Source organism: Cheilinus undulatus, linkage group 10, assembly GCF_018320785.1.
Source record: "Cheilinus undulatus linkage group 10, ASM1832078v1, whole genome shotgun sequence".
In the NCBI taxonomy this organism is placed as follows: Eukaryota; Metazoa; Chordata; class Actinopteri; order Labriformes; family Labridae; genus Cheilinus; species Cheilinus undulatus.
The window spans coordinates 21,415,598-21,438,678 of NC_054874.1; the positions used below are offsets into that span (position 1 = coordinate 21,415,598).

Genomic DNA, 23,081 nt, shown 5'->3' on the forward strand with positions numbered 1-23,081 from the left:
AGTTCAGTTTGCCTCTGTCTTTGTAGTGTTTAAATCCAAAATACAGACTGATATCCTCTTTTAAGTCTGTAGGTTCCTTCAGTGTAGCAGAGCTCCTAGGCTCCACAATGTTTGTTTTTACAGAGATAAGTCACTTACTGCAAGTCCAAGTTGAAACTTTTATTGTTAAAATGATAAAATAACAATCAGTCCCTCCACCATACACTTCTGTCTGTGAGGTGTCTACTATAGATATAGACACCTATGAACCTAAAAGAACCCACAGCACTGATAAAAAGAAACATGCATCATGTTATGTTCACTGTATATTGTTGTAAATGTTATATTATGCTAACTTTATAGAAAATCTACATGAGATGCGCATTTATTACACATATCTTTCTAAATATTAGACTAGGTGCTTCGTCATTTCCTCGTGTAAACAGTGGGGCTGTGTGTAATTTGTGCGGTTGTGAGACAGAGGAATAGCGGGTCGTAAAATAAAGCACATTGTACAAACTACTGTTGTCTGCTCCACATCTGATTTCCTGTAGCCAAACCATTTCCAGATAATGAAGGTAGCTCCTTGTTTAGCAACAAACTCATCTTCTGTTTCAACTCCGCCTTCTGACACATTTGTCATGCCTCTGCATGTGAGTTACGAGTGCGTCGCAGTTGATGACATATGTGCGTGCGACGGTCGCAGACACATACGTCATCAGCCATAGTTTTATTGTTATTATCTGTGAATGTTGTTTTCTCATTGTGGAAAGTTTTTTTCATGTCATGTCGAAAACGATAAGATATCTCCAAGTGCTATACTCTTGGCTCACATTCAGTCAAATGCTGCAAAACTTATCTGACAACGCTGTACAGTGCAGATGGATTATAACCCCACAACAACCCAACAGTTTCTGAGGGCAAATGAATTGAAATTAATCTGATCTCTGCCCAATAAAGCAAGCTTTTCAGTAATTTAAGACCAGCTTTGGGAGTAACGTGTTACTAAGTAACTCCATGGCTTTTTAATGGTTAGAAGTAGAGCAATGCGTTTCTTTTAAAAGTCATTAACAGTAGTTACAGTGTTCTTTTCTATGTGTGTCTGTGAACATAAAACTGATGGGACTTGGCAAAAAGCTCCAGTTTCATCTTATCTGTCCAAAGGACATTCTCCCAGAAGCTTTGTGAATTGTTAATATGCATTTTGGCAAATTTCAGTCTCGTTTTTTTAGGATTTGCTTTCAACAATGGAGTCTTCCTTGTTCATCTTCCTTTAAGTCCACTTTGGCTCAAACAGCGATGGATGGTGAGTCCTGACACTTATGTACCTTGACCTTGGAGTTCAACTCTAATCTCTCTGGAACTTGTTCTTGGCCCTTTGGCTACCAATTTTCCTCTTGCGACCTTGTCCAGAGAGGTTGGCTACAGTCCCATGGAGCTTAAACTGCTGAATATGTGCAACTGTAGTCACAGGGACATCAAGCTGTTTGGAGATGGTCTTATAGCCTTTACCTTTAACATGCATGTCTATAATTTTGCTCAATGTTCAGTGTAGTACACACCATGATACCAAACAGTAGACTATTTTTTGACCTTTGAAGAGGAAGACTGACTGATTAGCTACAACTTTGAAGACACCTGTGATGCTAATTACAGGACACACTTTAGTTTAACATGGCCCTATGGCCAGATTATTTAATATATTTTCTAGGGGTACCATCATTTTTGTCCAGGCCAGTTTCCTTAGTTTTTTTGTTTGTTGGTTTTAATGATTCTGTTGAACAGCAATTCAAAAGCAATGTCTGATTTTCATTCATTTTCAGTAAGTTTTAATTTGTTATTACTTTTGTCAGTTTCAAGCTATTTCCGTGACCACTGTGGGTTTTCCTTTAACAGAAGAGGACCAACAATGCTGTCCACGTGTGTATGTGTTAAAAACAAAAAAAGTTCTATTATATTTAATGTGGAGAACAACGCTACACAATGCATTTTGATTTAGAGGTGGCGTTGACGTCTCAGACGTTATTTCCAAAGACATGGGCAACATAGCAACATCTTGTCAGTAATACAGTTAATTCTTGCTAAGGTATGACATACGTGTGGATCGTGTACTGGTTGGTAACGTTTGTTTGGATTACGTAGGTGTGGATTACTTATGCACTGACATGTTCTTGTGGATCAAGGCTGAGTAATTTCACCCAATTTACTTGCACCCAAGTCTGTGTTCAATTCTAAACCAAACTCAGAGATATATATGATAATACATGACTTAAAACAAAACTAATAACCTTTTGCAGAAGCTTGTTAACTGTCTTACATTTTTAAAGCCTGAAATTCAGATTAGGATGGACTAAAGAAAGCTTTAATTTGTTTGTTTCAAATGTTTATAGCCATAATGACTTTTGAAGATTTTGAAAATAAAATAAATAAATAAATTCATGTTCACAATAATAAATATATAATTTTACTCGTAGGGACATCGAATGTCTTGGCCTCTGAGCTGCAGCTGTTTTTGCTATTAAACACTTTTTCTCCAACACTGTCCTTACCGCTCACTGAATCTCTCCGACTTGGCTGGTGAAGGCGACAGAGTAGTAAACGAGTTTGGCAAATTAATTCTCTTAGCATTAATAAAAGATAGCTTAGTATGACTAAGAGGGGGATAATTAACAAAAATCCTTTAATTTACTTGATTGTCCCTTGGATGAGCGTGTGATTTACTAATTAACCTGCGGGAGCTCGCTTCAATCCTGGTAATGAGCAGACTTGTTAGTGCAATCAGCCTGACCCTATCATTACCTGTCATGAATAAATGTATGCGTTAACCATCTTTATCAATTACATATGCAATGTATAATCAAATCCAAAATCTGTTCAGTTTGCTCCATATTGAGTCACGTAAGAGCAGAACAGACAAACACGTGAACACACATCAGCAAGTGGAATTTCCCAAAATGTCCAAATGATCTAAACCCAAATGAGTAAACTTTTGAGCATTGTTCAGTCTGATTGTGTGAGGTATAGTAAATTCAAACAATTCACCAGACTGGGACAGGCCCTCTTTAACATTTCTGAAACCAGTGTCAGTGTCACTTCCTGTTCCTATGCGCCTGTTCTTCCTCTTTTGCTACGTATCAATACTGACAACACTATTTACTTTCCACCACACACTTACACGACACGAGACAAACCTGTGTGTGGCTGTGTTTTAACTTTCTTTCGTACACTTTAAAGATTTGTTAAACTGATCTGCCATGGATGGAGATATTCTGTCCTTGTCGTCATCCTCGTCGTTGTCTTCCTCCTTAGCAGCAGGAACTCAGAAAGATACTTCACCGAGTGGCAGCAGCCTCCCTCAGAACCAAGAGGAGCACAAATCAGCAGAAGTATGGTACGTCCATCATTTTTACATACGGGGTGGGCACAAAAACAGGAACACAGACTTGTGTAACAATGTCAATAAAATACTTTATTTATAACAATCTTATTCATCAAGTTTTTTGTATTTATTAATACCAGAAAGTTAAATTAAAGCTCCCTCAGTTTATTCTTTTGCTTTAAAATGCAGTGTGAAACTCTCACTGGGTGATTTGTTCATCTGGAGGCTTTCATTTTAACAGATTATTCCAGGAACTATTCATATTTCTCTGAAAAACAAGAGATGTTCAGATAGTTAAATGGAGATTTTTAATGAGTGGGGGGAAATAAAACGTCACTGTGGAGTTCCCCATGAGGTCATTAGAAATGACACAACAATGGCTCCATTGTGCCAAAAAATAGCTGATAAAGTGACATCAATTATATGATCTTAAGCCCAGAATACACTCCTGGTTTTCTTATGTCATATGTCTCAGCATGGGCATACATGATTAGTCTGACACAGACGTCCACACTACCGCCACAGACCTGTTTAGACAAATCTAGTCTCCCTTTTGTCAGTTTTGCCACCAGCAAGAAGGAAAGATATGATCTCCCTCTTTATCATTATTCACAGCACTGAATTACCATATTGCAGTGGCATTTTGGTGTCCTTCCAAGACGATTGAAAACTTAGTGAAACTGGGTCACACAGTTTGTTTCGGCTGTCAGAGAGACAAAGAGAGAGAGAAAAAAAGTGTGGATCAGGCAGACTGGTGTGGTCCCTAAAGGATGGCTCAGTACACTGTGCTGACTTGCCAAGACAGGGTATTGGACACGGGTATGTTAACATTTTGAGCTCGTACTCGCCGCTAAAATTAGGCTCCATTTCATTTGTTTTAGCTTCTGCTTTCATCCTACACAGAACTGCTGGTTCAGTGTGGAGGATTCAGTCATTAGTGGTCATAAACAGCCTGCTCTGTCCTGCCTTGTTGAGCCCAGAGGAAAGGCAGATGGTACAGGGTGTACATTTAGATTCAACTTTTATATTGTGCTGTAACTCATTTTGAGGACGTGGTTAGTCCACGTGGATTTTGCCTTTATTAAAAAAAGCAATCTTGTTAATGGAGGACATAACCTAGCTCAAGGATAATGTTTCATAATTGTCCCTTTCCTGCCTGTGATGCTCTTTTTAAGCTTGAATAAGTTAAATACGGATTGAACCCACTCTCATGTTTGTACATACAACTAACAGCTAGTTAGCTTAGCTTAGCATAAAAACTGTAAACAAATGCAAACAGCTAGCCTGGTAAGAAAGTCAGAAAAACATGACTGGTAACACCTTTAAAACTTCACTGTAAGACTGAACCATCGAATGTAGTTATAAACACTGAGATGAGCAATTTCAACTCCATTTTTTTATTGGTTGATTGAACACGTTTTTAGTCTAAAGTTAACAGTACCCAGTAGGAGAAGCCTCACCTGTTGGCTTTAGACACTTTTGCACTTTCGTAGACACTTTTTTGCACAGTGTGCACTTTTCACTTAACATCAATTGTAACCTCTTAATTTGGCCTACCTTTAGTGTTAAATATTCAAGATTAAAGCCTGTGGAAGAAATAAGGGACGATTTCAGTGGATAAGGAACACGTAGCAACATAAATGTAACTTAAAATGCCAGATGAATATGTTTCAAACATCCATCTTGAAAACCTCCCATAGACAGTGTTTGGGAAAGGGCAGAGCCTTTGAAAAAAACAACTCAGAGGGTGATTGGATGAACGTCCTGTCTGTCAGACTTTATGGGTCAATTAGAGCAACAAGACACATGGCATCGTAGCTGCTACCGAGGAGTACACTCCATAGAGAACTGCATAACGTGAACCATGGCGGCTGTAGACTTTTGTCGTTTTTGAAAAGAAAACAATTCCCTGCTGTTCTTTGTTCTTATTTTAACAAAGAAATGTCATCAAGTTCTGATAAAACTGATTCTCTAGCAGCATCCATGCTAATCTCTTCCTCCATAATTGCACCGGTCTCTTGTTGCTGTTTGCTTACATCACGACTCTTAAAAGTATATTTCACTACTTAAAAACGTAAAGTTTTAACAAAAAAATTGAGCACTCTAAAATTTTTCACATTTTAAGCAAAAACCAGCTGAGCTCTAAAAGACGATTCTAGGACAGGCTAAAAAGGGCTTCTTGTGAACTGAAATGTAATTACTTTCGACTGAAGTTATCAAGTTGCTTGAAGTTAACTTGAATTGAATAACACAATTCAATTATCTTCTAGCAGCTGAAGTAAGTAGGTCCCCAATTGTTATTTTTCAGTGTGTTTTTGTGGGGTTTTTTACTGTGCTGCTAAGCATCCATCAAAAAAAAAACAGAAAATCTTTGCTCCCAGCTAAGAAATAGTCCCCACATAATCCATTTAAAAGCCCTAACTCACTGGATTTTCTTTTTCCTTCCTCTTCGTTCTTTTATGCGTTCTGTGTTATTTTTGGAAAACCCCACTGTTTCCTGTTTTCATGCTGAGCTAAGCGGCTGGATATAGCTGACGAGAGACAGCTGACAGACATGAGGATGACATAAAGTTTCTAAATTTTCTCTTGGTAAGAAATGTAATTCAGTATGTTTCCCAGATTGTTGAATTTAAAATACTTAAAACATTTAAATACATACAGGGCCAATAAAAGTATTCACCCCCTTGCATGTTTAACCCTTTGATTGTTTTATAAATCAATCATGGTCAATATAATTTGCTTTTTTTTTGTTTTTTTTTGAATAGGAAAACTCTGGAATGTCAAAGTGAAAATATATTTCTACAAAGTAATGTCAGTTAAATAAAATCATGATAAGTGACTGCATAAATTTTCACCATCTTCAAAGTGATTGTCCTAATTCAACAGAGGTCCTGCCAGTTGCTGCTAGGAGTCTCACAACTAGTGAAATGGGGAACACCTGAGTGCAATTAATGTGTCTCAAGTGATTGTGGTATAAACACACCTGTGTCTGGAAGGTCCAGTCATTGGTTAATCAGTATTCCTGGCTACCATTACACCATGAAGACAAAAGAACACTCTGAGCAACTCAGAGAAAAGCTTATCGAAAACTTTAAGTCGGGGGATTGAGACAAAAATAAAAATTCCAAGGCACTGAACACCCTATGGAAATCAGTTAAATCCATCATCAAGTAATCTGCCTAGATCAGGCCGTCCTCACAGAGTAAGTGACTGCACAAGAAGAAGCCTAGTGAGAGGGACCACCAAGACCCCTATGACTGCTCTGAAGGAGTTACAAGCCTCAGCAGCTGAGATGACAGAGACTCTGCATACAGCAACTGTTGCCTGGGTTCTCCACACCAGTCAAAGTTTTATTGGAAAGTGGCAAAAAGAAAACCGCTCTTAAAGAAAACTCAAATTTCAGCATGTGGGAGATTACATGGTCATATGAAAAGAAAGTTCTTTTGTCTGATGAGACCAAAATGAGGCTTTTTGGCCAATCAGACAGGACACATCACCACTGCGAAGCACAGTGATGGCAGCATCATGCTGAGGGGGTGCTTCTCAGCAGCAGGCCCGGGAAGGCATGTATAGGTAGAGAGTGAAATGAAATGGACAAAATATAGGAAACCCAAAAAATGCAGCGAAAGCTACACAGAAATGATTTAAAAAACAGCAAGGGGAATCTTCTGTAGTGGCCAGTCAGACCTCAATCCAATGCATAAAGATTGTAGCTGGACTTGAAAAGGGCTGCTCACGCCTAATCCCCTTGCAACCTGATAGAGCTTGAGCAGTTTTGCTTTCTCCAGTGACATCTCAAACCATAACTGAAGTTTTAATTCTGTGTATAAATTGCAAGATAACCCTCAGTTTGAACTTTATTTTACAAGCTTTGAGCACTGGCTCAACAAAAAGGGCAGTTCTAAAGGGGGCTAATAATTTTGACCCTGGTAGTTTTTGTTTTCAGGAAATCGTCTTGTTTCTGTGTGCAAAGTAAATAATGTTAGCAACCAAAATAAAACTAGGATGTCTGGAAAAGCTGTGTTAAAAATCCTTTGCTCTGTTTAACAGCACTTAAAAAACTCAACTTCCATGGGGGGGTAATAATTTCGTCCTCATTTACTAGTATACATATAACCACCGAGCAGCGGCACTAAAAATCTTATTATGTTACCTGCTTTCTTGAACTTTTAAGTCATTAAAACCAGACGTGAATTAGTGTTAAGCTTACTCTATAAAAGTGCATCAAATGACAACGTTCATGTTTAATGCTGCACATGGGCTCTTTACAGATAAACTTAACCTGTCTTGTTTTTGTAAAAATGTGATGAGAAATCTGCTTAACTTCTTATTTAACGGAAGAAGTTTCTTTTTATAAATTGTTTTGGCATTTAAATATTCATGCATCTTTCCACTGGTACTTCCTTGACCTGAAAATACATCTCGGTGTTCTTGTGTAACACCATTTTTCACACAGCAGGACGCTGTATGTAAGTGGATGAAAGCATGTGTTTGCGGGGGAGTTTAGCCTTAAGGGGGATGAGAGGTGATCACAGATTGTGACTCTTTACAGTACTTAGCAGCAGAGGTTACATCAGCACTTATGTTTGTGTGTTGCAGCCTTGGGCGCTACAGGCGGAGTTGTGTGTTTTTTCAATGAACAGGTTCCCCTCTGGGTTTTCGATCTCTGAGCTTCGCTAAGAGCAATTACTTTCAGAGCAGGATGCTGGAAAGAAAGCTGGTTATACTAATTAATCATTCCAAATATTTCTCTTCTCTTCAAGTGGTTCCACAGAAATCAAGATTTTCCTGGGATCGTCACACACATTTTTTCCAGAGGCTATCGATATGCTAACACATCCCATAGTAAACAGTGATCTTGATTGGCTAGGAATGGAGGTGCAAAAAAAATGCACCACTGTGTGTGAGTCTTGAGTGCATAATGTGACTGTGTGTGCGTGGGTGTGCATAATAGCTCACATTCGATTCTCTGTAAGTGCACTCTGTGTGAGTGGGTGTGCAAAAGTACTCTGACATTCTTTTGTGCGGACATGCTTTGCTTATTAATGGATATCCTCCACTAATGTTCTTCCTCCTATCTTTATTCATGGTGCAAATAAATGTACCTGTGCAACTCTGTCTCTCTAGGCCTGCTGAGGCGAATCCCGTGGGTGACAGGCTGCTGTCCACAGAGGAGCAGGTGACTCTGATCACAGAGAGTATGACTGTCACCTCCAATGACCAGGAGAAACTGCTGCTGCTCAACAAGAACACAGAGCTGCGCAGAGTTAACAAAGAGGTAAACGAAAAAATCCTCTTAAACTGGTGCAGATTATCTGCAGGTTCACATTTGTGCTGCTGATGTTGGCGATTACATTTAGTTCTCTAAAAGACAGAGGAGAAGAGTGGGCGATGTGTGAAAACTTCTGCCAAGCTGTGAAAAATCATCATAAAAGTTACATTTTACATGATTATACAGCCTCAGTTAGTGATCTGAATTAGACACTGCTTAAATTGAAATTGACTCTGTCAGCTGTGATGTATAGACAGTAAAATTTTTAACCTCTCTGACCTAAATTCACTTCCTGAATCCCACATTGTTTTAGCAACAGACTCAGTGGTAACAATGACGTAAGTGACGGGCTGTGGTACAGGCAGTAGTAGTCATGGTAATGTCACGATAACAAGGATGATGGTGTGTTACAGCTGATGAAGCTGAATGAGGAATGGGACCAGGTGTACCGCAGTGCCACACTGGGTCTGCAGCACCGCCTGGAAGCTCTGGAGCTGGAAAACAACGCCATCAAACAACTCAACAGCAGACTGCTGCTCAAAGTGGAGCACCAGCAGGTAAACATGCAACACAGCTGTAAGAAATGTACACCTAAGCTGTCAATATTTTTCAATGTTGTGTTGCCATACCAATACATTTCCCTATGGTTTGGGTGTTTCTTGGCTAATGGACCTTTTCAGAGTGTTTTGAGGCAGTGAAGCTAACTAAAACTGCACAACCATACATAGATGTCTGTGGTTTCCACGATGCTCTTCATTTTTTAGTACACATCAACGTTACAAGCTGTTTTTAACCTGACATGCCAGATAGACCATTTCACATATTCATGTGATATATTTCACATCAATGTAGCGGACAGTCCACTGTCAGTGTTTAAGAAGGCCAGAACCGTTTAAAAAGTCAGAGGGTGACTACAGGCCAATAAGAGCAACACATTTTATAACGTAGAAGGCGTGTGCAGCCCTGGGTAGTAAACTGCATACTGTGAGATCAACAAACAGTGGTTATTGTTGTTCACTATCATAGGAGCCAGTTGGTAGTCAGACTCTCACCAAAGCTGGTCAGAAGAAGTTTTGTGCAGCTCTTTGCCCTTCTTTTGTCTAGTGCCGATTGAACTATTGCTATTGATTCTTTGCCGAGGACTCCCCTTGGAGGACAGGGAGTGATTTCTACATAGTGAAACTCTAATAAAAGGCCTCCTTTTAAGGCCTGGACGAGCGGTGTCACACAATACTTGTGTTTGGTCCATTTTCAATAAACAGTTGCGTTTGGTTCAGTATAGTTTTGTCATGCTTAAGCACATTAAACTCTGAAGTTACCTGTGTTTCCTCAGCCGATGTCTGTCTCATTAGCCTCTAGTCTTGCCCCGTCATAGCTAACCTCTCGTAGTCGTGATGGGAAATCCCTTTCTTTTAAGAGATCCAGACCAGTTGGCTCATCTCAGTAGAGCTGGTCGTTTGGTTTCCAGACTGCTCTATGTTGGTCACAGTTTAGCTTTTTAAATGCGGATTAAATAACGGCAGGATGGAGGAAAGGAAACTGACACTCAAATTGGAGCTAGCTACAGTGGCTAACATAAAAAAGCTGTTTTGTTAAACAGGCTTGATTGTGAATGACACATCATCACTCAGTCAATAACCACAAAAGGTTTATTCAGCTGATATATGTTAATATATGTCAAAGTGGCGCTGCTAGACTTCTGTCTCCCTTCATCTTACTAGACGACACTAGGAGAGTATCTGAGACATTGATCACCTCCATGCCAGGTAAATCTGTTAAACTCTGGTAAAAATGCCTTTCTTGTAAAGTGTAGGTATTGCATTAAATATTATGTCGAAATTTTCTGGTGTTAATTGCAGCGTAGAACCGTAAATTACTAACTTTCCTCCATTTCCATTCATTCCTAAAGACAGTCCCCTACTTCCTGACCCCCAACAGACATTCAGGATCACATGATTGCATGAGTCCAGGGGCCTACCCCCCCCCCCCCCAAACAAATAACAAATATGAACCTTTCTCCTGCTTTGTCCTGTATTCTGGACAATTTCAAGGGGTCAGTAAACTCATGAATAAAGTGAACTTGGTCATGTTTTAGTGGCATCAAAGTCTTAAAAATAATAAAATGTATCTGTTTTGAATTAAGTCTTTTTTTAATATCAAATAAGTCATTCGGTGTAACTGTTACTTTGCTAAATATTTTACAATACATATTATACACATATAAAGATAAATATATTTTGCTACTTTTTCAGAGATTTTGGTTGTTAAAACATGACCAAAAAAGATAATCCAAAATGAAACAAATCTTTTTTTTTCTTTGAGTAAATAGACATTTGCTATTGAAATAAATTTACAGACTTAGTATTAGATAGCTCTGATGACATTTGGCTACCAGATGTCTATTTCGAGTCTCTAAATGGACACTTTGAAATCTGACTGAACATTTCTGTATAAAAAACTTTCCTAAATAGTAATTTTGGTTGTTTTTTTACATCAAGTTTTAAGTAGAACTTTCTTTGATAAATAAGAATTTAAGGGGGGGGGCAGAATTTCTAAATCTGCCACTGTGCACTAGACCCAGATACTGGTGAGAAGTTGAAACGTCTTAAATCAACATCACACATACATACACACATACACAATCACACATACATAGTTTAACATACTGTTTAGTGGAAAGTAAGTTCCGTATTTGGGAGACCTCTTTAATTATGGGTAATGTAGGCAGATTTATGTGTTGCTATATTCTGTTTGTGTCTGCAGAGTGCAAAGGAGTACTATGAGCAGGCATTGATGCAGGAGCTGAAGAAGAACCAAGAGCTTCAGGAATACATCAGACTACTGGAAAACAGGATCCATGCGGACAAAGACTACACTGCTACCAAACAGGTGTGGTACCTGTTAATGCATGTCTAATTATGTCGTTGTTTCCAGTCTTCTCAACTTTGTGACTTAAGTTTGTTTATCTCGTGTCTTTGCGACAGGGTGGCTTCACCCCTGTGGTACGTGGTCCTGTGGCGTGTCCAAACAGTAATCCTCCTGGAAGTCCTGTACCTGTATACAACCCCTCATGCTCCTTTTTCCCTGCTCCTATAAACCTTGAGACAGGGCAGCAGAGAAAAAGTCAGAGCAGCAGCAACACCCAACATGGAGCTCTGGGAGACTCCCATCAAGAAGTGCAAGATCTTAAAGAACAGCTGGAGGCTCTGAGGTGTCAGGTGGGCTGCTCTCTTCTGCACAGCATCAAACACTGTTCCCATTTCTGATGAGAAGAAAAGAAGAACTGATGTCAACTCACTGTTGCCAGGGGAAGATTTGCTGGATGCCTCACAGAGGATTAGTCAGTGAACGAGGCCACCTAGTGGTGTCTCTGTGCTGCTCTGTTATTTGCTCACAGCTTAATAATAAAAACCTGCAGATCAAAAGATACGGCTCTGATATTGGCTCACTGCCACTCTGGTGTCTTCTGTCAGCAGACTCAGATTTATGAAGCAGAGTACGAGACGGAGCACAACGACCACAAACACACTCTGCAGGAGAACCGCAGACTGAAGAAAAAGAGGGAGGAAATGCGCCAACAGGTGGCACTACTGCAAGAACAGGTACTGTTTCAAATATCTACAAATGCACACTCATACAGAGTTACATGAACACATTCACTGCTTATGTAACATACCTATAGTTAAACCAGGGATCAGCTGAGCAAAGATATAATGTGCTGAAGCAAATAAAATTCACTGATTACACCGTAACAGACGCTTAAATACCATGTCAGACTGTTTACTCTTAGACTCTTTAGTGGAGGTTTTGTTCAAACAAATCACCACATTCATTAATAATATGAATTCTGAAACATCTCAAAGGCTGTAGCACCATATTCACAGAGCTCCACATCTCTTTTAAAGGCTCAGAATGAAGAACTTGTTTAATTTACCACAACTATGGTGTATAAAATGCACATCTAATATTTTTTTCCATCTAAAACATTTGCTGCAGCCAATATACTAGAACGACCAGTATGTAGTGCCTATAGAAAGTATCTGTCCCTTTGGTAAATCTGTTAAACTCTGGTAAAAATGCCTTTCTTGTAAAGTGTAGGTATTGCATTAAATATTATGTAGAAATTTTCTGATGTTAATTGCAGTGTAGAGATCCATTTAGAACCGTAAATTACTAACTTTCCTCCATTTCCATTCATTCCTAAAGACAGCCCCCTACTTCCTGACCCCCAGCAGACATTCAGGATCACATGATTGCATGAAACCTATAGGTCTGACTAAAACATTAGGCAAAGTAAGGCCCCTGGACTACCAGGGCCCCCCTGAACAAATAACTAATATGAACCTTTCTCCTGCTTTGGCCTTTATTCTGGGCCATTTCAAGGGGTCAGTAAACTCATGAATAAAGTGAACTTGGTCATGTTTTGGTGGCATTAAAGCTTTAAAAATAATAAAATGTAACTGTTTATGTGAATTAAGTATTTCTTTTAACACCAAATAAGTCATTTGGTGTAACTGTTACTTTGCTAAATATTTTACAATACATATTAGACATATATAAATAAATATATTTTGCTTCTTTTTGAGAGATTTTGGTTGTTGAAACATGACGAAAAAAGATTTATTCTAGAACAATCAGTTTACTGGTATAGTGCCAATAAAAAGTATCCATCCCCTTGGATTTTTTTAGCCTTGAACCCCCTCAAGTCAGTGTTTAGTAGATTCACCTTTGGTTGCAATCACAGCCCTGAGTCTGTGTGAATGGGTGTCAATCAGGCTTGTCTATCTGCACACTGCAATTTTTCCCCACCCCCCTTTTCAAGTCTAGCCACAAATTCTCTATTAGATTGAGGTCTGAACTTTTAATCGGCCACTCCAGAACCTTCATTTTGCTGTCTTAAAACCGGTTTTGTTTAGCTTTCACTGTATGCTATTTTTTGCCGCGTTCATTTAACCCTCCACCTTTACAGGCCTTCTATGGCTGGTTGCCGAGAAGCATCCCCACAGCATGATGCTGCTTCCACATTGTATCACAGTGGGGATGGTGTGTTTGTGGTGATGTGCAGTGTTTGGTACAACAAAGCATCTTATCTGCTGGCCGAAAAGCACCAATTTGGTCTCATGAGACCAAAGTAAATTCTCCTCCTTGACCATGGAGTCTCCTATGTGACTTTTGGTGATATTTAATCTGAGTTTTCTTCAGCAGAGGCTTTCTCTTTGCCATACTCCCGTAGAACTTTGACTGGTGAAGAACAGCTCTTGTTTGCAGAATCTCTCCCATCTCATCTGCTGTCCTTCAGAGTAGTCAGAGGTGTCTTGCTGGCTTCTCTCACTAGTCTCCTTCTTGCACAGTCACTCAGTTTGTAAGGTGGCCTGATGTAGGCAGATTTACACGTGTGTTATAGTCCTTCCATTTCTTGATGATGAATTACAATGAACTCCAGGTGATATTCAGTGCCTTAGAAATGTTTTGTATCCATCCCCTGACTTTTTAATAACATTTTTTCTGAGTTGCTTGGAGTGTTCTTTTATCTTCATGGTGCAATGGTAGCCAGGAATACTAATTAAACAGTGACTGGACTTCCCAGGCACAGGTGTCTTTATACTACAATAACTTGAGACACATTTTCACTGTGCTCAGGTGATCCCATTTCATTAATTGTGAGTTTACTAGCACCAGTTGGCTGGACCTCTGTTGCATTTTGTCAGCCACTCTTAAAGGGGTAAATACGTATTTTGTGTAATTGACATTACTTTGTTGAAATCTGTTTTCACTTTGACACTGAAGAAGTTTTTCTGTCAATTTTTTCTTTTACAAAACAGCCAAAATACATTGACTATGACTGATTTATAGAACCAGTGAAAGAGTAAAACACCCAAGGGAGTGAATACTTCATATAGGCACTGTACCAGTTTAAGTGCTGATACATCTGGCACCAATGACCACAAGTGCAGGTGCCAGCATCAATATAGTATAGTGACACTGAACATACCAGCTGACACTGGCACCATATTTTCCATCTTTTTTCTCACTGGGACATTATCCTGCATGTAAAGAAAGCAGAGCTATACTGGTGTGTAATCAAACCTTACAGACGGTTACTTTTTTGAAAGGACTCCTCAGTTAGGATAACATGTGACCATGGAGCTGGGCAGAGTGAATCACAGACTGTGTGCTAGACAAATTCACAACAGTCACCACAGGCTGAGAACTTAACCGAGTAGTAGGGGGAAAAGTTAGAGAAGGGACTGAGCCTAAGTGCTGTGAAACCATCACGTGTGTTGGTGTGTCCTTAAAATCAAAGCATGGGTGCGAGAGCACATAGATACATGACAGTGAAAGTTGAAAGTTTATTACTTTTGTTTCTATTCATAAAATTTTTGAAGACTTGTTTGTGTTTTTTAGTCAAAAATTCACATTTTTCGAATGTTTTTTATCAACTGTCTGTCAATCTGACTTTCCTGCAGCTCAAGGTGTACGAGGATGACTTCAGAAGGGAGAGGTCCGACAAACAGATGCTGCAGCGGCTTTTGTTGAAGAAATCACATGCGAGCAAAGACCCTGTGTTGATCCATCGCTGCAATAACGAGCAGCAACCACTGGGGGGAGACAAGAGAACACAAAGTGGGGAGAAAAGGAAGCAGCACCACCCACTCTGTCCCAAGCACCCAAACAGGGACAAAGAGTCTGACTAAGAGTGGGAGGAATTTAAAAAGGCCATGCACAAAGAATATGCAGATTAATAATGGCTTTAATCAACGTTGTAAAATGAGTGTTGCTTTATGTGTCACAACCTTTCATGGATTTCACTGACTCTTATTTAGAGAAGTAGAGTACAATCCAGTGAGTCTACATTTTGGGTCATATTTGACTCTTCATGCAATCTTATAGTAACTCAGAGCACTTTTATCTTATCATTGTAAATCCAACATATCATTTTATCATTTCTTTTTGATATATTCAACATGAACAAATCCAGGGTCAAAATATTGTTCGCTCTTTTCGTAGTCCATATTTGTTATGTAAACTATTTAACAGGATCAACTGCAGACTTATATTTAACAAAGCAAGTATATTTTTCTTCTTTTATATATCCATCACGTTTTTAATTACACACTGTATACTGTATACATATATATACATTTTTACTATTCAGACTTTTGGTACATAATGTAATAAGGAAGTATATTCATATTTCAAACAATAAAAGAAATATTCATCCAGATATAGAGTGTTTGGTGTTGGTTTTCCTGCTTGAGCATCCTAACGAGAGAAGAGGCTGACCACCTTTCAGTGCCTATAAAAAGTATTACCTTTTTATTGATCTCATAAATCAATCATGGTCGGGGTGTTGACAAAATTAATTATAGAAAAAAACTCATTTATGTCAAAGTGAACAGATTTCCACAGAGCCATGTGAATTTACATAAATTAGGAGTTTATGCTAGGAGTCTCAAAGTTTGCAAAATCGTATCACCTGAGTGCAGTTAATGTGTCTCAAGTAGTTGTAGTATAAAGACAACTGTGTCTGGAAGGTCCAGTCCCTAGTTAATCAGTTTTCCTGGCTACCATTACACCATGAGGACAAAAGAACACTCCAAGCAATTCAGATAAAATGCTATAAAAGTATTAGTAAGTGGATGGATACAAAAAGATTTCCAGGGCACTGAACTTCCCCCTGAGTTAGGCCGCATTCTCACTAACTGAGGGACCGTGCAAGAAGGAGACTAGTGAGAGAGGCCACCAAGACTCCTATGACTACTCTGAAGGAGTTACAAGCTTCAGCAGCTGAGATGGGAGAGACTGTGCATACAACAACTGTTGCAGTTCTTCATCAGCCAAAGCTTTAGGGTAGCGTGGCAAAGAGAAAGCCAACGTTGGATAAAACTCATATTAAATCTTAGCTGGAGTTCACCAAAAGGCATATGGGAAACTCCATGGTAAAGTGGAAGACTTGACTGACTAGAAGAGGGTGAATATTTATGCAGTCACTTATTTGATATTACATGTTATTATTTGATTGACATTACTTTGGAGAAATTTGTTTTCACTTTTACATTAAGGTGTTTTTTGTTTTTGTCAAAACAGCCAAATAATATTGATCATGATTGATTTATAAAATCAATAAAAAAGTAAACCAAGTAGAGAACACTTTTATAGGCTTTGTATTCATGTCGACAAATTATTTTATCCCTATAACATAAATTATTTCAAGTGCTGTTGGCATGTGTCCTTATATGTCTTATCGGCTCCTTGAACAAACACCATGCTATCTTTTTAGAATCTTTCTGTCAATCATTTGCACCCTTACTTTCCAACCTTATGTCTTCTTTCCTCCTGTCTTTAAGGTCTTAAGGGGCAAACGCATTTTTAGTAAGGTGGAGGCCCCAGGCAACGACCAACATGAGGCCCTCATCACATCTAGAAAAGTAACACAACTCTTGTGTGAATGTGTGATCAGGGGTTTCTTCTATGGGACTGCACCATTTCCTCAACCTGCTTTTTGAGTTGAGTAATTTATTAACTTGGGTCCATTTGTGATCACTTAATGATTGATTTTTCTTGATGACCCAAAGCACACACTGTGTCAAATATGAGTGACATCACACATCAACAGTTTGATGACAATTAAAACACACCAGGAAGTCAGGAAGTAGACTTTAATGGTTTTTATTTGAAGGATGTTAAACATGGCCTTTGCTTTTTCCTGTACACACAAACCATAAAACTTCATCGAAGTTTCTTCTCAAACACAGCAATCAATGAAGGAAATAGAAAAACTTTTGAGCACGCCCAAAAAATTCCCCCTTCCTGATGGTATATCAAACTAGAAACAACAAAATAGAAGCATAAACAAAACAAGGCAAGGTTGATGCGTTTACTGGCAGCAGTAAAGGGCCCAAAAATTTAGAAGCTTATTGCCTTATTAATCCTTCTGTTGACTGATTGACCAGAATACAGTGACTTTTTAATTTTTATGTATGGATGTATTTTGTTCTTTCTTGATGGTATTGGGGGGGCTTAGTGGGCAATTTAAGTGATGAATATTCATTTCCTGCCAGTTGATGAGCCCTGCTCACTTCCATCTTTTCATTCTTATGTTCAATTTAAAAAAAATGATGGAGCGAAATGGTTAAAATGTTGGAGGAGACTGGTATTTTGATTTTTTATTCCTCTTGCAGTACAGGATGTAAGAATATGCTCTATACTCTGTGGCCAAAACTATTCACAAAAATAAAACACACTGATAATTACTTTCTGCTTTTCTGCTTTCTTGGTAAATCTTGCAGAAAAAAAGCAAATGTTGTGGGGGGTTGTAGTATGTGTCAGTCTTTAGCAATGTTTAGTTTATATCCAAAAAGGTTGGAACATCTCATTTAAAAACACTCAACAAGTCAGACATTAGTGTAATAAGACATTTTCTTTTGAAAATCAAACCCTGTATAATGTTGACCATATTGGCGTCTTTCATGTTTGTTGTACAAAGTCACACACTGGATTTCAACACGTTGAGAATATTTACTGGATCAAATGTACATGTAGGCTGCTGATGTTGTGTAATGCATTTTAAACAGTGATATCAAACAGCTGCATTGTTCTTCTTCCGTCTTTCTGATTGTAATCAGAATCATCTTCCTTATCATCCTCTTCACTTAAACTTCAAATGAGTTAAAATTTTAAAAAGGCCTTTAAGACTAAACTCTATATAGATAGAAGAGTACTGCAGCTGTTTGACATCACTCCTTAGAATACACTGAGCTTATTTTGTAAATACTATCAAAATGTAAAATTGTTATGTTTCTTGTACACCATTCTTATGAAAATGCTGCTTTTAATACAATAAAGTCAATGTGTCTTATCACACAAGTTTCCTTTGAAAGTGAAAAGAAAAACACTCATTGAAGAGATTTCAATGGAACTTGGCAGCCAAAACTTCAGCCTGAGTCACACATGAATGCAGTAAACAGGCATGTCTCTTTGGACATGCTTTAAATGTTTGTCAATCAACAACTGTGCAGGTGAGGCCTTTCCTCAGAAAAACTTGTGTGTCCTTATTCAATAACTGTTGTTTCATCTGAAGTTGCTTCCTTAGTCTTAAGCATTTTCCCATCACTGTCACTGAAATTCACAACAAATGATTTTTTTTCTTGTGTAATCACTTTAGATACACTTCTTTTCCATTTCAGTCTAAAGACCCATCCTTTTCTTACGAAGTCTTTAATCGAATAGATTGTCTTTGACTGACAGTAAACTTACAACCTTTGTACATGATATGAAGGCTTTTGTTATTGATACAGAGATTAACATGATGATAGTAGATGATGAGGAAGGAAACAGTCATCAGATTTAGGAAGTGAAGGATGAGGGTAGGGGTTAAAGTATGTTGGCATGAGGGTAAGGGTAAAGGGATGTACATTTTATTCAGAAAGTCCTCAGACTGCTTCTCCCCTGATTGCTCCGTTTTCCAGGCGACCAGCTCTTGGAGGAGCGGTGGTTGTGACAAAATACTTCCATTTGAAAATTATGGAGGCCACTGTGCTTTTGGGAACCTTCAGTAGAGCAGAATTTTTTTTGTAGATTTCCCCAGATCTGTGCCTTGCAACAATCCTGTCTCTGAGCTCTGCGGGGTTGTTCGTTCAACAGGTGTATGCCTTTCCAAATCATGTCCAGTCAATTGAATTTATACAGGTGGACTCCAGTCAAGGTGTAGAAACATCCCAGCGATGATCTAAAGAAATGGGAGGGACGGAGCTCAATTTCAGGTGTTTTTGCAAAGCGTCTGAATGATCATGTCAGTGTGATGTTTCAGTTTTTTGTTTTTAATAAATTAGCAAAATTTGTATAATTCTGCTTTCAATTTGTCATGATGGGGAAATTAGTGGAGATTAATGAGAATAAAAATGTTTCTTTTCTTTTATATTTACTGTAGCGTCAGGCTGCAAAGTACCAAACTGGAAAAAAGTGAAGGGGGTCTGAATACTTTCTGAATGCACTGTAGGTGTGTGGGGATGAGATGTAGGGATGAGGATAAGGATTAGGGGATGGAGGGGTGTAGGGATAAGGGTAATATAATACATTTTATTTGTAAAGCATTTTTCTTTAAAAAACAAAGTTCAAACACTGTACAAAAGCTAAAAAGATTCAGAGCAACAAGGTTTGAGGAAAAGGTCAATGGATGAAGGTATATGTAAGGATGAGATTATGGGTAAAGGGATGAAGGGATGATGGTAGGGGTCAAGAGATGTAGAGTGTGATGATTTGAGTTATCAGTAGTTTGCAAGTTGAACCCAGGAGCAGAGCCGGAGACAGAGGAAGCAGTTTTACAGGTTTTATTGAGGAAACACAGGAGTAGGGAGGGGGGACTTCAGGGTTCAGGGTCCAGGGCGTGTGAGGGGGATCCAGTGAGACGCGAGGGCTGTAGACATGAGGAGAGGCAGTGGAGGCTGTATGAGAGTCCGGTGCCTGAGTGTGGCAGCGTGGCAGTGGCTGGGCAGAGCACTGATGGCACATGGAGGCACTGGACAAAGGGAGGAGAGAGCAGGGTTAGAAACTGGGTCACTGGAGCACATAGAAATCTTACAAGTAACATCAATAAGTGTTAGCAGAGTCGCTAGAGAGCCAAGATACCATGTAGGCAAGGGAATACTCTGGCGCTGGAGTTGTCTCTGAGCAAAGCTTAAGAGTGCGCAGTGATTGCAGTGATTTAGTGCAGGTGTGAAGGTGCTGGGGACAATCAATGCCGGTGAATGCCCAACCTCTGTGAAGAGAACAAAAACACTCCAAGCAGGATATAGTCCACTGGAATTTTTCAAAATAGAACTAGAAAATGTGCAATCACCACAGTAGAGATTGTAGAAATAAAGGTAAGGTTCAAATGGATGTAGGGATGAGGGTAAGGGACAAGGGATGGAGGTAAGGGTGTAGGGAAAATGATATAGAAATGTAGAGATATAGAGATTCAGGTAAGGATCAAGGTATAGGGATGCTGGAATGAGGGTAAAGGTCATATGATGTAGGGATTTAGGGATTAGGGCATGGGTCAAGGGGTGCAGGGATATAGGGACGAGGGTAAAAGTCAAGGAGTTTCAGGATTAAAGGGGTTGGGGACTGGAGGAAGTGAAGGATGGGTTGGATGCTCAAAAGGATGAAGGGATGAATGGATGAGGTGAGCTTTTAGAGAAAAATCAATTAACAATTCAAAGATACATTCAAAATCATGATCCAATTTTAAATTAAATATTACAAGTATACTGGAACTGCTGGTAGAATACTGGAACTACTGGTGATTAAGATCTCTGTAGGATTTACAATTTCTGGATGCTGAAAGTACGATTGTGAGTGAAGAAGAAGTGCCAGCTGGCATGATTTTTCTTTTCATCTTGATGTAGCTAAAAAAATGAATTCAGATCCTCTTTGAGTCAGAGTGAATATTTGTGCAAAGGTTCAAGAAAATCCCTCAAAATATTCTTTAGATTTCACATTTACAAGCGAGGGACGAACACAAGGCCTAATGACTGTTGAGCATGTCTTCCAAAAAAAAAAAAAAGAGTTTTCAAGATGGTTCTGAGATATCGCGCTCACAAGAATGGCCCAGCTGGAAGATGGATGGACCAAGCAAACATGATGCCTCCAGTCCTGACTAATAAGACGTGACCCGTGGTCACTTTGACTGAGTCACATTAAAGATGGAGTGAGAGTTTGAGTCACACAAATGTAGAGGGAAACATACATGAGTCTCTGCAGTGTTATGTAACTGAGAACTAGAATAGATAATTCACTAGTGACATCTAAAAATCTATGTGACAGTATGAGCTTGTCATTTGTTGTTGTTGTTGTTGTTGTTTTTTAATTGTTTTTTAAGAAAATGTTTCCTGATTTGACCCTCAAGGTTTGTTCCTTCATTTTAAGGACAAACAGATCTTATGTAAGAGAAAGTTAATAAGATCATGTCATGAGCTGTGAACATCATCATTTTGACTGACAGTTTAAAGATGCCAGAGTTATCAAGAGTCAGGGTTAGGGCCATATACACAGACATGTGGAAAATACCTGAGTCTGTGCATATAAATGAGATCATCGACAATTATGGAACTTAGAAGGTGTTGCCAAAATACACATACACAGGGAGACATCTACCCCTTTTACCTTGAAAATACTGAGATGGTTACTGATTCTATTCTGATTCTATGTAATTGGGATCTATATTTTTTCCTCAAACATTTCCCCTTTTTTGCCTCTGTAACTTCTTATGAAACTCACAACAAATGATTCATTCTTATGTAATTGCAAACAAGTATAAATGCAAATCCATTCCTTTTGTCATCTTTGATCAAACAGGTTGTCTTTGGCTGACAGTAAACTTTTGAGAGCAACGAGAAGAATGTTCTCAGACTACAGTTATTTGTGTGAGCATGTGTCAGCTGGTTCAACAGTAGTTTAATTATTTGTGTGAGTTTGGCCATCCAACCTGATTGCATTTTTAGTTTCCTGATGTGTTTGATTTCATTGGTATATGTGACGTAGACTTAAAAGTAATGTTTCCCAAATTCCACCAGCATGTAAACTGTGCTACGTGTGGAAAAACCCCACTAGATAAAGTCTACTCCGACATTAAACAGGGATACAGAGCCATGCCATCACCCTACCTAGGCCAGTCAGACCACATATCCCTGTTTCAGTATTGGACAGTAACTGAGTACACTTACTTGAGTACTAAGTAATTTTTTTCAGTATTTGTACTTTACTTGAGTATTTGTTTTTTTGGAAACTTATGACTTTCACTCCACTACATTTCATCGACAAATATTGTACTTTTGACTCCACTACATTTCTAGGAAGCTTGTCGTTACTCGTTCCTTTTAGGATCAGCCTAGCTTTGTAGTCAGATGTTGGTGTTTTTCTTTTCTAAAATGCAACTGGCCACACGCTCTAGCACTCTAGCATGCGACTGTGTGTGCTCTCTGCGCTCTCAAGCAGCTTCCTCTTGTTGTTAATTCACACTAAGTCATATTCCGCTTGTTGTCTCTCATTTGCATCCGTGCCGTGCCTAGGCCCACCTTGTCCTTCCGTGCAGGGGCTGCGAAGCGTGCCATGCTGAAGCACGGAATGGTTGCACTCACACTGGCCAAACGTACCGGACTTTAGGCTGAAATGGGCCCAGGCACAATACGGATGGCCTCGTGTGAATGTGCCTTTGGAATACACCGAGCTGATTTTGTAAATATTATCAAAATGTAAAATTGTTATGTTTCTTGTACACCATTCTTATGAAAATGCTGCTTTTAATACAATAAAGTCAATGTGTCTTATCACACAGGGTTCCTTTGAAAGTGAAAAGAAAAACACTCATTGAAGAGATTTCGATGGAACTTGGCAACCAAAACTTCAGCCCGAGTCACACGGAGACATGAATGCAGTAAACAGGCATGTCTCTTTGGACATGCTTTAAAT

At 39.0% G+C, this 23,081-nt stretch overlaps 1 protein-coding gene and 1 long non-coding RNA gene across 2 annotated transcripts; one reads left to right on the forward strand and one right to left on the reverse strand.

The window, feature by feature from the left end:
• Positions 1-3,125: 3,125 nt before the first annotated feature.
• Positions 3,126-15,849, forward strand: si:ch211-153b23.7. Its single transcript, XM_041797056.1, has 7 exons — positions 3,126-3,370; positions 8,486-8,636; positions 9,044-9,187; positions 11,394-11,519; positions 11,615-11,848; positions 12,107-12,232; positions 15,098-15,849. Exons 1-7 carry the CDS (start codon positions 3,234-3,236, stop codon positions 15,323-15,325), a joined length of 1,146 nt encoding a protein of 381 aa, XP_041652990.1. The 5' UTR covers positions 3,126-3,233; the 3' UTR covers positions 15,326-15,849.
• A 3,854-nt stretch (positions 15,850-19,703) lies between these two features.
• On the reverse strand, positions 19,704-20,313 carry LOC121516749. The gene is made up of 2 exons (XR_005992508.1): positions 20,259-20,313; positions 19,704-20,148 (listed from the first exon to the last, which is right to left on the reverse strand). It is a non-coding gene; the product is annotated as an uncharacterized LOC121516749 (long non-coding RNA).
• Positions 20,314-23,081: the final 2,768 nt, after the last annotated feature.